Source organism: Phocoena sinus, chromosome 10 (genome assembly GCF_008692025.1).
Source record: "Phocoena sinus isolate mPhoSin1 chromosome 10, mPhoSin1.pri, whole genome shotgun sequence".
Classification (NCBI taxonomy): Eukaryota; Metazoa; Chordata; class Mammalia; order Artiodactyla; family Phocoenidae; genus Phocoena; species Phocoena sinus.
Window position 1 is genome coordinate 66,322,135 of NC_045772.1, and position 15,220 is coordinate 66,337,354.

The 15,220-nt window shown below is 37.6% G+C and overlaps 1 protein-coding gene across 2 annotated transcripts in view; it reads left to right on the forward strand.

Annotated features, from left to right (window-relative positions):
- SLC38A4 (solute carrier family 38 member 4) overlaps positions 1-14,169 on the forward strand; it is a 67,002-nt gene extending 52,833 nt beyond the window's left edge. For both annotated transcript variants that reach the window (XM_032645609.1, XM_032645608.1), the window contains exons 12-16: positions 979-1,079; positions 2,825-2,949; positions 10,299-10,443; positions 11,307-11,404; positions 12,907-14,169. In XM_032645609.1, the coding sequence (XP_032501500.1) occupies positions 979-1,079; positions 2,825-2,949; positions 10,299-10,443; positions 11,307-11,404; positions 12,907-13,008 (571 nt within the window). In that variant the 3' untranslated portion in view covers positions 13,009-14,169. The remainder of the gene's footprint in view (positions 1-978; positions 1,080-2,824; positions 2,950-10,298; positions 10,444-11,306; positions 11,405-12,906) is intronic.
- Positions 14,170-15,220: the final 1,051 nt, after the last annotated feature.

Below are 15,220 nucleotides of genomic sequence, written 5' to 3' on the forward strand. Positions count from 1 at the left end.
CCAAAAATTATGATTAGGGTGGCCTGGCTAAGCCACTGATGTCACCTATGGTCAGTCTTTAACCCTTGCCTAGAAGACATTCCACCACTGGGATGTGCCAGTATCTGGCCTTCATAGTCTAATCTGTATAAGGGAGACACTGGTTAGACAATCTTCTTTCTTCCAGCTGATATTCTATGATTCCTTAATACTCTTTTCCCTTTGAGGTTGTTAACAAGCCCTTGGGGATGAGTGGGTCTGAGCCCACTACAGCAGCTTCTTCCTTTACCCTGAGGGGAGGTGGTCCTATAATGCTCATCTTCTTTACCCAGACATCAATAACCTCAGTCTTTGTTCTCACTAAATAACAATAACTTGCCCCATGTATTCCGATTTACCTCTTAAAAAACTTATAGAGCACTTTCAATTATTTTGATGTCTTTGATTTACTTGGAAAATCCCATGTAGCAGTTACTCTACACTTGATCTGAGCCGAAAGACAGAGAAGTGATAGCAGTTACCCCAGTGTCAGCAGTCAGGTGCCTCTAGAATGGTTTTCAGAAGCTGTCCAGGTAATGATATCAGGCTTCAGGTTGTCTGGACTCCTGGGAGTACAGTTTCTAGTGGATTCTCATCCTCAAATCTATCTCACTATGAAATATGAAGTCTTTCTACATTAGGAGCCAGTTTGACCTTTGTGCTAATTACATTCTTAAATACTCAATAGACAAGCATACTTATCAACATAAAATAAACTGATCCTCATATAGGAAAATAGTCCTTTCTAAGACTAAAGAAGTAGCATTTAAGAAAATGGAAACAAATCCTCCCTAATTCCCTAAGGCAAATTTAAATAAGCTGTGTTTCTGCACTAGAAATGTGGTTTTATAACGAGTAACACAGGCACACATTCTTTTATTATCTTTAAAATTTTAATTGTAAGTAGTGATATTTTCATCTGTTCAGAAAACCAAAGCTCGGTGTTCTTTTTCTTTTCAGTCGGTCCCGGAGGAAGATGCAAACGGTGTCAAATGTTTCCATCACGGGGATGCTCGTCATGTACCTACTTGCTGGCCTCTTTGGTTACCTAACCTTTTATGGTAGGTCACTCTGTCAAAGTCATTTTCTTTGTGCAAATCCTAGTTGGACTGATCATTAATCCGGGTAGGTATACTTCTTTTAATTACTCTCAGTAAACAGCATGATCTCTAGGTGCACATTCTCAATTAACATGCTATTTTAGTCTCATCATTTGACCTAAGCAAATGGAAACTGAACCAGGCTGCCTAACAGGTTATAATAATTTGTGAATTCACACATATTTTGTAAAAACCGTCCCTCTAATTTAATTATTTTCCTTAGGGGATAGAGGATATTTCTTTGGCTTGATTTTCTAAGCCATCTAAAGCTACATACATACTGTGAGAGTGAATCAGATTGCATGTTGTAAAGCTCTTTTAGTGGAATAACTAACTACCAAGCAAATGGCAGAAAAACTACCAAGTCCTTGAGCTGGAACCTGCTTCTTGTTTACCAGTCAAGTCAAATCTGGGGGCTTAGAGCATTATACAAATTTTCTGGATTATCTCATTCCATTCTGTTATAGTGAATGGTTTCCTAAGAAAAAAGGACATGACAGAATTCCTTTCGATCTGGGGACGTACTATCAAAAAACAAAGTGACTATGGCCACGTTTGATTATGCCGAAAACATATCCTCTGTGGCATCTTAACAGGACACAAAAGGAGCAGAATTGTTCTTCTCTTCGACAAAGCATGGCCCTACAGACAAATTTCAGGGAATCAAACATTAACACAAATCAATGTTATCAACATAACTATGTTTTTAAAATAAGCCTCTCTAATATTTTGCATTTTTTTTTTTCCCTGCTGACTTGGTGAATTAAATTGATTGCAAGACAAATTGGGTAGGAAGAGACTGGAGGGGGCACCATTTGCTTGGTTTTTTTTTTTGTTTTTTTTTTTTTTTACTAATATTTGGCTTTTAACCAAGCACTGATTTAGATTGGGCATTAACTCTTCGCTGGTTGTAAATTAATGAAAATTGGGTCAATGCCTTTGAAAGTATTTTTAACCCCCTTTGTCTGATTTTGAGGGGAGTAATGGGAAAATCAGAGTACATCTGATTCTGTAAGCATTTCCTTGTCATTTATGCCTGGAATTCTGAAAGAAGTGTGTTTTCCAGGAGGGCAGCATCTTAATCTTATAGCGGTATTCATTGGGAGACCCTATAACAATCATACTAATTCATCTTTGTTACTTAATCAATGAGTCTCAACTCAGTGAGACAAACAAAATCATGAAAAACCCCAGAAGTATGTCTTTCAGTGTCACGATGGAGTCATAATGGTTGAGTTTGAAAACATGTTAAATATCATTTGTCCTAGGGTTTCCATACTGGGTTTGGAGAAGCTGCTTCGGGGCTCACTGGGCAGGTGAGGGTGGAGGGAGGTGGCAAGACGTGAGGGACAGGCTGATGAGGCTTGGCTGTTTCATTCCTTTCAACCAGAAGACCTTCAGCCTGTCCTCTGTTTTGTGGTGCTTCTGTATAGCAGAGAAAGATTTATCACAATGCAAATGACCTAGAGAAGAGTCTTAGCAATTTTATATTACCTCCTGCAACTTTACAAGCTTCAGGGCCCCTTTGTTCATTTGAACAAAGGTCATGTAGCTCATAAGCTAAGAGACAGGATAAAAACAGAGGTGTTTGGATTCCCAGACCTGGGTTCTTTCTACTATACTGTGTTCCTTCTATAAAACGTCTTCGGTAAACAGTGTCGATTTGACTACACCTAGTGAACTCGTTCTCCTCTTCCTCTTTGCAGGAGAAGTTGAAGATGAATTGCTTCATGCTTACAGCAAAGTGTACACATTTGACACCCCTCTCCTCATGGTACGCCTGGCCGTCCTGGTGGCTGTAACACTAACTGTGCCCATAGTGCTGTTCCCTGTAAGTACGTGGATTTGGTGAAAGAATCCTGCTTGACACCACAGATTTAGTACATACAGTCTGACTTGATGTTGATTTAATTATAATGCAATGCCCAGGAACATTATTTATTTATATAGCAGTTTGAACCCACTTAAAATTGACTATGTAATATGTAGACAAAGCAAGTGCTCTTTTTATTTAAAAAATTTTTTTTAATTATTTTTGGCTGCACTGCGTGGCTTGCGGGCTTATAGTTCCCGAACCAGGGATCCAATCCATGCCCTTGGCAGTGAAATAACAGAGTCCTAACCACTGGACTGCCAGGAAATACTTGCTAAAGTAGCAAGTATTTTTAAATGTTAAGTACTTTTTAAATGTATGGGGGAAATCACAAAATTTATTTCTATGTATTTGTTTGTTTTACAGCTTTATTGAGGTTGAAATTAATTTTTTAACATCTTTATTAGAGTATAATTGCTTTACAATGGTGTGTCAGTTTCTGCTTTATAACAAAGTGAATCAGTTATACATATACATATGTCCCCATATCTCTTCCCTCTTGCGTCTCCCTCCCTGCCACCCTCTCTATCCCACCCCTCTATGTGGTCACAAAGCACCGAGCTGATCTCCCTGTGCTATGCAGCTGCTTCCCACTAACTATCTATTTTACGTGTGGTAGTGTATATATGTCCATGCCACTCTCTCACTTTGTCCCAGCTTACCCTTCCCCCTCCCCGTATCCTCAAGTCCATTCTCTAGTAGGTCTGCACCTTTATTCCCATCTTGCCCCTAGGTTCTTCATGACCACTGTTTTTTTTTTTTTTTAGATTCCATATATATGTGTTAGCATACAGTATTTGTTTTTCTCTTTCTGACTTACTTCACTCTGTATGACAGTCTCTAGGTCCATCCACCTTACTACAAATAACTCTGTTTCATTCCTTTTTATATCTGAGTAATATTCCATTGTATATATGTGCCACATCTTCTTTATCCATTCATCTGTTGATGGACACTTAGGTTGCTTCCATGTCCTGGCTATTGTAAATAGAGCTGCAATGAACATTGTGGTACATGACTCTTTTTGAATTATGGTTTTCTCAGGGTATATGCCCAGCAGTGGGATTGCTGGGTCATATGGTAATTCTATTTTTAGTTTTTTAAGGAACCTCCATACTGTTCTCCATAGTGGCTGTATCAATTTACACTCCCACCAACAGTGCAAGAGGGTTCCCTTTTCTCCACACCCTCTCCAGCATTTATTGTTTCTAGATTTTTTGATGACGGCCATTCTGACTGGTGTGAGATGATACCTCATTGTAGTTTTGATTTGCATTTCTCTAATGATTAATGATGTTGAGCATCCTTTCATGTGTTTGTTGGCAGTCTGTATATCTTCTTTGGAGAAATGTCTGTTTAGGTTTTCTGCCCATTTTTGCATTGGGTTGTTTGTTCTTTTGATATTGAGCTGCATGAGTTGCTTGTATGTTTTGGAGATTAATCCTTTGTCAGTTGCTTCATTTGCAAATATTTTCTCCCATTCTGAGGGCTGTCTTTTCGTCTTGTTTATGGCTTCCTTTGCTGTGCAAAATCACAGCAAGATCCTTTTTGACCCACCTCCTAGAGAAATGGAAATAAAAATAAACAAATGGCACCTAATGAAACTGAAATTAATTTTTAAGCTCAAATCCAAAAAAGCAGATCCTGAGCTTCTCTCTTGTGGATTAGTAGAAATGAGTAGGAATTCATATAACTTCTGAAATTTGAAAGCCGAAACCACATTCACTTTCAAATCATATTATATTTTCAACACAGTTCTGAAGGTATTTCATTTTCTCCCCCGATTTTATTGTGCTACCTCAACAATCAAAAGTCATCTTATTTAATCTGATTTCTTGAAGGCTAATGAGAAGGAGATTCATGTTAAGTAAATTACACACTAGAACCAAATTTCTTGAAAAATAGTCATGTTATCCATCACATGTCTCTTCTTCTACTGCCGCCAAGACTGACACACACCCTCTTATCAGACTCGTACTAGGACGGTCCCTACATGGCATTTTCCATTGGCGCCAGTTGTTCTGGGATCACAGAGCAGGGCTGGTCATGGAGACTTGGGCTGCATGAGTTAAAATCACCACCTATGGATAAACAGAAGTCTGCACTTTCCTGCTAACTCTTCTACTTTCATAAGCACTGAATTTACCATTCATTTTAGGGGGAAAAGTCAGTAGCCAGCACTGTCCTGCACAGAATATTCCATACAGGGCCAAGCAGATGAGGACTGCTCATATAATGACACAGCGGTCACTTTAAATGCAGCTTGTGTGCTGAATTATTTTTTGGCACATTCCTTTTTCATGAGTGCATGAAATCAGATCCTTATTACTATGGTGGCCAAGAGTTTACTTTTAAATAATGTCTTGCCTCTCATATATCTGAAAGTATTTCAAATGTTATGCACTCATCTTTAGCCTAAAATCAGCTCCATTTTGGGGACAAGGCAGAAGACAGCTGTAGACAGAAAGGGTACCATAATGTAAAATTTCCAAGCAAACAGCATCGCCAAGAAAAGAATATCTGGAACCCTTCTTTTTGTGTGTAAAGATATTACTGGTTAGATTCTGGCACACAGTGGGCACTCATATCATTGTTGAATCAAAGCATTTTGTAAAAGAAATCTGTTATGTGCTTCTGTATCGCTTGATTCATAAACCCTAAATACAGTGCTTTCAAGCCGTGGTCTCAAGAGATTAATGGACTTGGCTGTCGTTACTCAGCTAGTTGTTAATAGTTGAACTAATGCATTGCTCACAGCATGACACTGATGGCTGCAGTCATGATAACATGAAATGAAAGTCAACCTTTCATTTAGTGATGACCATTTCACTTTGACATTAACAATCCAGGTTGTCCACAGAAATTCTTCCCTTGTATAACAGATCAGGCAGTGGCATAAATCTGACCACCAGGAATGGCAACACATTTCCCATTAGTTGTATCTCCCATAGTAGTTTGGAAACATTTCCCATCCGATGCCCATTAAAACTGAAATTGACCATTAGAACCAAATTTCAGAAAACTAACTAACTGCTATCCTCCATTATGTATTTAAACTCAACATCAGCATTTATGAAACATTTTGCATGTAATTCTGCCTCACCCCCTACAACGTTACATTGAGATGGTATGTTTGATTGTCCACATTTTCGCCTGAAGGTAAGCCGTGTGCACAGTGACTGGCACAAGATGAGCTCAACAAGGTTTGCTAAGGAAAATCGTCTCCAAATGAATCTTGCCCTTTCTTGAGGTGTATAAACTGCCCTTTCTAGCAAAAGCATAGATTCGCCCCCTTGCCAACATTTGCCATGAACTTCAGTTTGGGTGAGGATCTTAGCTATTTGAACCAAGCTTCCATGACTTTGATGGATGACATAAAAGTGGGTCCAGCCTCCCTGTCCCAGTCAAGTGCCACAAGGCTACATTCAGACACTTCTCTCCCAAAGTGATAGAAGTTGGTTGTGATGCATTTGTTTGTTTCTTACAGTTTAGAACCAAGATTTTCCATGTGTCCAATGCTGAGTCAAACAGCATGGTTTTCCTGACAAGTTTCTTTGAATTAAGAAAACTCTTGACTAATAAGTTTATTGACTTTGCTTTGGTATCCCCCCATACAAATAATAAAACAAACAAATAAAACCTAATATGTATTAGGTTTAATCTGGATTAAAATATATCAGTTTTAGGTATTATTTTGTATTCTCCTATTTTCAACAAATATATTGGTTCTTTTTCTTAAGAGCCCAAGAAGAGATGACAAGTGTTGTTGATGGTGGTGGTTGCTTTTTCCTTTTATCTCTCCATTTATTATCTTTCTTTTCTCCAGACAGGTTAGCTTTTTCCTTCTTAGAAAATGCACAAAGTAAGTGCTTGAAGTGTTTATTGAACAATAAATAAATAAAGAGAATTAAGACTCTAGCTTTTTCACAAGCCACTCAACACTGTTTTGTCTTTCTTAGTAGTGGGAGGAGGTGATATGGAGTGGGATGTCTATTACGGGACTGCACCTCCTTCCCAAGGACGAATAATGCCATTTTCAGCTTCTGCTTCCCTTTATGCAGAAAATGCACACATTACCATGAAAAACAGAAACCCCAATAACCCTAATGTGTTTATCAAGAACACACAGACTCAATTTCTACCTACCACACCTTAAAAAAAAAAAAAGGAGATCGTGTCTCAGATTCTTTGGCTACTTCCTCTTCATTTTATTTCAGTAAAACCAATCTTTTCACTTATGTTGCCTTCAGACTTCCTGTTTTTTTTTTTTTTTTTTTTAAATTTTATTTATTTATTTATTTTTGGCTGTGTTGGGTCTTCGTTTCTATGCGAGGGCTTTCGCTAGTTGCGGCGAGCAGGGCCCACTCTTCATCGCGGTGCGCGGGCCTCTCACTGTCGCGGCCTCTCGTTGTGGAGCGCAGGCTCCAGACGCGCAGGCTCAGTAGTTGTGGCTCACGGGCCCAGTTGCCCCGTGGCATGTGGGATCTTCCCGGACCAGGGCTCGAACCCGTGTCCCCTGCATTGGCAGGCGGATTCTTAACCACTGCGCCACCAGGGAAGCCCCAGACTTCCTGTTTTGAAGTGAATATAGATATAGGCCTAGAAATATGGCAGATGTTGCTATGAACTGGAATAGAACAGTGATGCAGAGGTATTTGCTACAGCCTTGTCCTACACAATCCTACTGAAGTATGGTTCACTTCTCAGCAACAGAATGGATTTTTTTTTAGAGTGCAGAACTAAGGCTCCCGATTTCTACTCAACCTCCACGTTTCTGACCTCACATTGAGTCCCCACTTTAGAACACAGCACGTCCTAACACGCTCCTGTTCAGAACGCTGTCTCCGGAAATAACAGAGGTTTTCTCTAGAACTGCATGGAACTTTTCTAGAATTATTCACGGGGCTGTGGCTGGGGACTTCCCCACGCACAGCATCTGACCCACATTTCCAGGTTCTTATCAGTTTGTGTCAGAGAGAAAAGGGCACTGGCTTTCTGGGTAATAAGTCAGAGTCACCTCTATCTTGACACACAGGTAAACAGAGCTGCTGGGGACCTCGCAATCCCAGGCTCACTCCTCAAGGCAGCGTTTACACATGGAATGACTAGCAAGTTTCATTCTATTCTTTTCCACCAACTACCACCATCAGCAGCCTTCCATCTCCCTATTTTCCCTGTTGCCCATTTTAGGAATGCATTGGCAACTCTAAATGCCTTCAGTTCTGTTTGGGATTTTGTTACTCCTTATTCACTCTGAAGAGCAAGATTTCACCATTTACTTCAATCATTATTCCTGTAAACTTTCTATACTATTACATCATTAGGCCAAATCTCAATCTTTCTGGGAGACGTGAGACCTTAGGAAACTGTATTTATTTACATTCAGAGGCCCTGTACAAATAGGTTTGCCTCTAACTCAACTTATAGAATTAAAGGCATTATTTCAACAAAGGGCTAAAAAAGCACATACCTGTGACCCCTGCCTGAAAATAACCTGTATTCTACTTGTTTATGCTATAAGTTTATCACTTTCAGACAAATAGTTCCTTAAGCACTATGTATGAACCATAGAAAGCTTATTTTAAGCTTATTAAGTTTGGACAATATTGAATAAGCACTAATTGTAGGACATAAAGGAGAATTTCCAAGCTGCTGGGGAAAACAAAATCAAACCATTTGTTTTCCTCAGTCTACTTTTCAGAGTGAGATTCATAATTTTCACTCATCCAAATTTTAAAATCCGTTACAAACAAACCGTTTCCAGAGACTATCTGGCCTTGCCATTCTGGAAGTGAAATTGCCTTTTAAACCTAAGCAGATGGCTTTAATTTTTGGTGTACTGGTATGAAGAGAATGTCACATTAGACACTGCAAGCAATTCAGCTCAAAGTTTTTGTCATTCATATGTGTGTTTCAAAATATATTTTACATTTTCTCTCTTTTAAGTGAATTCCCATCTCCACACCATTAAGAGACTTCAGAAGCAAAATTTTAAAGTGAAAATCAATCCTAGCATTTCTAAAAATGGGAAGTTCTAGCTTAACTCAAGTGCTCTCTTATTGAAAAGCCAATAAATGAATTCCACTAAGTCCAAAAGTGTCCTCTAAAAGATTCAAAAGATAAGAATATTTCCAACTTTGTTAAGCTGTTCAAACATAAATGGCACTTCCTCCCTCTACCCACAAGGATCTTTTTATCCGGTTACATCAGGGTAACTTGAGCAGGTGCTACAACTGGAGCCTCTCTTGACCCTTCCCCTACTTATTTCAGCTGCTGAAATAGGGCTGAAATCTGTCAAGGATCTCAAAGGGAGGAAAAAGTTTTGCTCTGTTCAATTTAAGTCAACATTTATTGAGTGCCTCCTGCATGCAAGACACTAAGGTAGAAATGAGGAATGTTAAGATTATTAGGTCTTGTTCTTTGCCTTTTGTGCATTTATAATCTATACTTGTGGGGAGGTGAAAGGAGTGAACACAAAATATATCATATTTTTTAAAATATCAGGCAACAAAAATGGTAAATCAAATGTAAAATTAAGAAACACCAGGTTTGTAAAAATTCTGTTCACAATCACATGCAAATAAATTCAGTGCTTGCCCTTCATACTTAATCCAGGCTGATGAGACATGATTAGAAATCAACAAGGGTTTTATTGTGTCTCTGAATTATATATCTTATCTGTTCTTTTATCTCTTTCTGACTGAGATTATTTTCAAGAAAATAATTCTGAAAGCAGAGAAGGGGAGCACAAGATAGATCACCAAGGAAAATGACACGTTCCCAAACATCAAAAATCAGCATCAAACTTACACAACAATATGAATGTACTTAATACCACTGGACTGTACATTTAAAAGTGACTAAGATGGTACATTTTATGTTATTTTTACTTTACTGAAATTTTTTAAATTTAAAAAAAAATCAACATCAAGATCTTTTCTGGGAGAAAAAGGAAAAACAAAGAAAATGCTTTAGAGGGGTGAGAATATTTGAAACAGTAGATAAAGTTAAAAACAAAGCAGTGACAGGGGATAGAAATAAATTAGGAGTTTGGGATTAAAACATACACATTACTGTATATAAAATAAGTAACCAACAAGGACCTATTATATAGCACATGGAACCATACTCAGTATCTTGTAATAACCTATAATGGAAAAGAATCTGAAAGAGAAAAAAATATATATATATATGTATAACTGAATCACTTTGCTATGCTCTTGAAACTAACACATTATAAATTAACTATACTTCAATTAAAAACAAAAACAAAGCAGTGACCTTGCCTTTGCACTTCCTTGCTGTAGATTCGTACATCAGTGACCACACTGTTATTTCCCAAAAGACCCTTCAGCTGGATAAGACATTTCCTGATTGCAGCCATACTTATTGCACTTAATAATGTTTTGGTCATCCTGGTGCCAACGATAAAATACATCTTTGGATTCATAGGTAAGCTTCAGAAAGGTTTTTATCTAATCAACTCAAGCTGTCCATAAATGGAGGGAGCCAGTGATGGGAGGTCAAGCATCCCAGTCCATCTCAGGCTCACAGAATTCCTACTAGTCCAGCTGGTCACCGTCCCTCCCTCCCAGGCGACATTGGACGTTATTCATGGGATCAGAAAATGTTAGTGCTAAAACCTACTTTACAGGTCATCTAGTCTAGCTGCCTTTTCTGACAGACAAGGCAACTGAGCCTCATAGAAGTCAAGTCATATACCTTGAAGTGAACCCAGGATTTGGACCTAGGTCTTAACTCTGCATCAAAGAGGAAGGAAGATAGATTTTACCTACAGGATGCCCTCTTAGGTCTGTGAGTATCAGCTGAGCCTTAAAGGATGTCTTTGGAGGAAGAGGAGGTTGACTTTGTAAAGCATATTATTTCCCTTAACTGGGTGGCCTTGTAATATATTTGATTTTCCATTCTGCTGATTTGAGGGTTTACTCACATTTTAAATACAATATAAAACTTTAAAAACTCAGGTGTAAGCAACTTGAAAAGTTAGAAGTGGATCAGAAGGGTGTGTGATGAGTTCAGCCTTCTTAGTATGTGTTTATATTACTAATTTCCTATAAATTTGTAACATTCAGCCTTTTTGTTATTATATGTGATGTATACTTACTAGCCAGCTATGATGTTAGGTGCATTTAAATTTTATTTATAAACATACCTTTTTGAATAAGCATCCATGAGCCTATAGAGCTTTTCGTGCTTTGATTAGGGTCGCTTTAGATTTGGTTTCTTTCAAGTGTATGCCCTTGGGTCTCTGCCCTGCTGAGTAAGAATTTGACCTGTCCGGTGTCTCTCCTCAGGGGCTTCTTCTGCCACTATGCTGATTTTCATTCTTCCAGCAGTTTTTTATCTTAAACTTGTCAAGAAAGAACCTCTTAGGTCACCCCAAAAGGTCGGGGTAAGTAAGATTCGCAATCTCTCCCATTATAACTTGCTCTTTGACTACATCGAGTAAACCAGGAAATGCATGCACACAGTTCCAAAAAATGAATTGAGGAACAAGAATCAAAAATCAAAGATGGGCTGGAACTCTCTGGTGGAGAGAAAGGGGACATGGATTTCTGTCACTCAGATGATTCCAGGACTTCTTCTCTTCAAATATTAAATGTCTTGTGCTGAGTCCTTCCTACCTGTCAAATGCTAATGGAGTTTGCCCACAGGTTTCCATATATTCCAGTTTCCACCACCAAGCTATTGCTGCATTATCCACCGGAAATTATGCAGAAAGGAATTAGGTTCCCTAGCAGTGTGATGAAAAAATTTAAACATTTTGGTCATATTTGTTAGGTTTGTAAGGCCAAAAAAAAAAAAAATGTTGCTTCTGTTTTCCCCTCCTCAGTATCTTGTTGTTCCCTGATGTGGACTAAGAAACAGAACCATTCGTTTTCCAGTTAATCTCTTATAGTATAATTTACAGCCTTATTAACCTAGGGAGTATATATTTCTTTCCCATGATAGTACTGCAAAAATATATACTAGAAATAATTGTTTTTCCAATATTAAATATTATCAATGACTGCTTGATAAAGTCTTATATTAAGGCTTGAGTCTGACTGACTGACCCTGAATTTTGCCTGGGAATCATTCTCCTCTCTGGATGGTTCAGGGACTTTGGTATCAAAAGCTCCCCCCATCATCTTGCCCCATAATTTCCACTCTATGTAGTCCATTCTGCTTGGACTTTTACAGCAGTGTGACCTTGGCAAATTACTTGTCTTTTTATTTTCAGTTTGACCAGATATAAAAGCGAGTAAAATTTCTACTAGATCCTTTCTAGTGAAATAAAATCTTTAGCTGCTCTTTCCTCACATGTAGAATTAGGAGATTGATCTGTGTGGTAATATATAAGGCTCCTTCTAGTGTTAAAATTATGAAATATTTGTATATAATTATATGTACATGTATATATATGTGAATATATGTAATTACATACACACGCATACACTTTGAAGTTTTTTTCAAGGAATATGAAACATGCATTATAGTAGGCTTTTGTTTTTGTTTGCTTTAAAAAATTTAATCGTATCATACATACCACTCTTTTATAACCTGACCCTTTTCACCTAAAAGATTGTGAGCACTCCCTAGGTCATTAAATCTTTTTCTATTGCTTGATTCGTAATGATTACAGGGTATTCCATCATTTTGATGTACCAAATAAATTAACCATTTTTCTATTTTGAACATTTGGGTTAAATCTCACTACTACTGTATTCATCCTCTTTCCCCAGCTAGGGTTCTAAATTGATTGAACTGCTAGGCATGGACATCTAAGCTATAAGGATAATATAATTCAATATGCAAATCAGATGACTGCCTTAAGTAAGCAACTTATAAAAGCAAACTGTACTAAGGAAGTATAGTTTCTGTGTTCCCTGACAAGTTCTCTCTGACTTACAGGCTTTAATTTTCCTTGTGGTTGGAATCATCTTTATGATTGGAAGCATGGCACTCATTATAATTGACTGGATTTACAATCCCCCAAATTCCAAGCATCACTAACCCAAGGAAAAATACTGTATTTTCCTGTTGGAGATAGTTGCAAACCCAAAGACTTTTGAGTTATCTCGATTGGAATGTTATTCACAGGAAATAACAGGAAGATTCCAAAGATGTTTACCAGCAATATCACCAGGCACCTGCAGAAGAGGAAATCATCATTTTCATCACAAATGGCTGTTTATGTGTTTAAAATCTGTGGTGCACACTTCTACCCAGGTTTTACTAGAGCAGTGTGAGATGATGTATTTTTGCTTCTGCACAAGCAGAATAAGGGTAGCTGCATGATAATACCCTCTTCCCTCTCCTCCCACCTTCTCCCCCCACAAAATTACCAAATTCCTGTATTCTCAGAACATCAAACAAAAATGCCCTGGTGGCAAAGCTATTACTATTTAACGCCTTCCCTCAATATTACACCAAATACCCTGGGTGTATTTAATAACAGAGGCAAAAGTCATGTTTTATGAACTGTCTCTGTACAGTACATGAGACACCAGGCTAGAACATCTTATGGTCAACACTAAAGGAATATTTTGCCCATCCTGTTTGTGACATTGAATTAGTGACTTCTTCATTCAGTAGATCTTTTGTAAATGTTAAAACATCTTACAAAACATAGAGAGGGGCTTTATTTAAATTATAGAACAACAGCAAAACAATGCTTATAGCTAAATTGCGTGTTCTGGAAGCATTTATCAATGGTATTCCCAATCCTCTTGTCATAGTTTTGTCACTGAACAATGCCCTCCCTCTCGTCTTCCATTCTCATTCAGAATTTTTAGAAGACCACGATTCACGTGGAGCTACACTACCCAGTATTGTTTGATACATTTTTATTTGATAAACATTCAGTGCAGGAAACTGTGATTGCTATATGTTTATGTATATAATCTTATTCTGTAGTCATCAGAATTTTAATGTACGGTACATTTGATTTTTATTTTTTACATGTGTAGTTTTCTCTCTTCACAGTCAAACATTTATATTATTGGGGATGAGAGTAGGGAATTAATTTGATGGGCCCAAAAATCCATGTGTACGTATCTGTTTATTGGGGATATTTTAAATTTGAAATCTGAGTTATATAGTTCAGTAATGCTCTTCTTCAATGTTTACAATATTATCGTAATCACCTAGAAGAAAGTAAGTTCCCTATTTGCAAATAATTATCAATACTAAGGTTGTTCTATTTTTTTTTTTTTTGTTTGTTTGGTACACGGGCCTCTCACTGTGTGGCCTCTCCCGTTGCGGAGCACAGGCTCCGGACGCGCAGGCTCAGCGGCCATGGCTCACGGGCCCAGCCGCTCCGCGGCATGTGGGATCTCCCCAGACCGGGGCACGAACCCGTGTCCCCTGCATCGGCAGGCGGACTCTCAACCACTGCGCCACCAGGGAAGCTCTAAGGTTGTTCTTTTAATTTAGCAGGTCTAAGATAGGATTTCATTCAGTTTAGCTTGCACAGGTATTTGCTGACATTCATTTGCTATTTAATACAATATTGACCCATTTTCTATAAAAATAAAAATGCTAACACTACAAAGAGATGCAAATGATTACGCTTGCTCACTTCTACAACATAGTTTCATGAAATGGATTTAAAATTAAATATTCATTGCCTAGAATTTCTGGAGTTTGCTCCTTTTTTTTTCTCAATCAGTATCAAGCACATTTATTGTATATTTTAGTACAGCCAAGTATGAAATATAGGTATATATAAGTATGATAAAATTAAATCATATTTCAATAGTTTTTGCTGGAATGTGCCTTAAGTAAATATATATTTGTTTTCTGTATTATTTTCTAGAGTCATAATACTGTAAAATGGTGTACTTTGTTAAGGAAATTGAGCATTACTAGAAACTATCATAACTTCTGACATACTATTATTGGAAAAAATTTGCCAAATAGCATTTTTAAGATATATTTCTATTTTCATTCATCTAAAGAGTGTATCAAAATAGAAAGTGAAAAAAGGTACCTTCTGAGTGTTAAAAAAAATGTTTGGTCTGAATGTATTTAAATGTAAATAACAAAGATTGATCCAAAAAATTGAAAAACTGTAAGATCTGTATATATTTTGAATGCTTTACATTTGAAATGACTGACTTGAAAATATCAACATGTTTAATTATATAAATATTCAAGAGCAATACTACAGTGCCAAATAATAAAGCACCATTTTTTTCTCATGGCCTTTTTCAGGATCATAGAT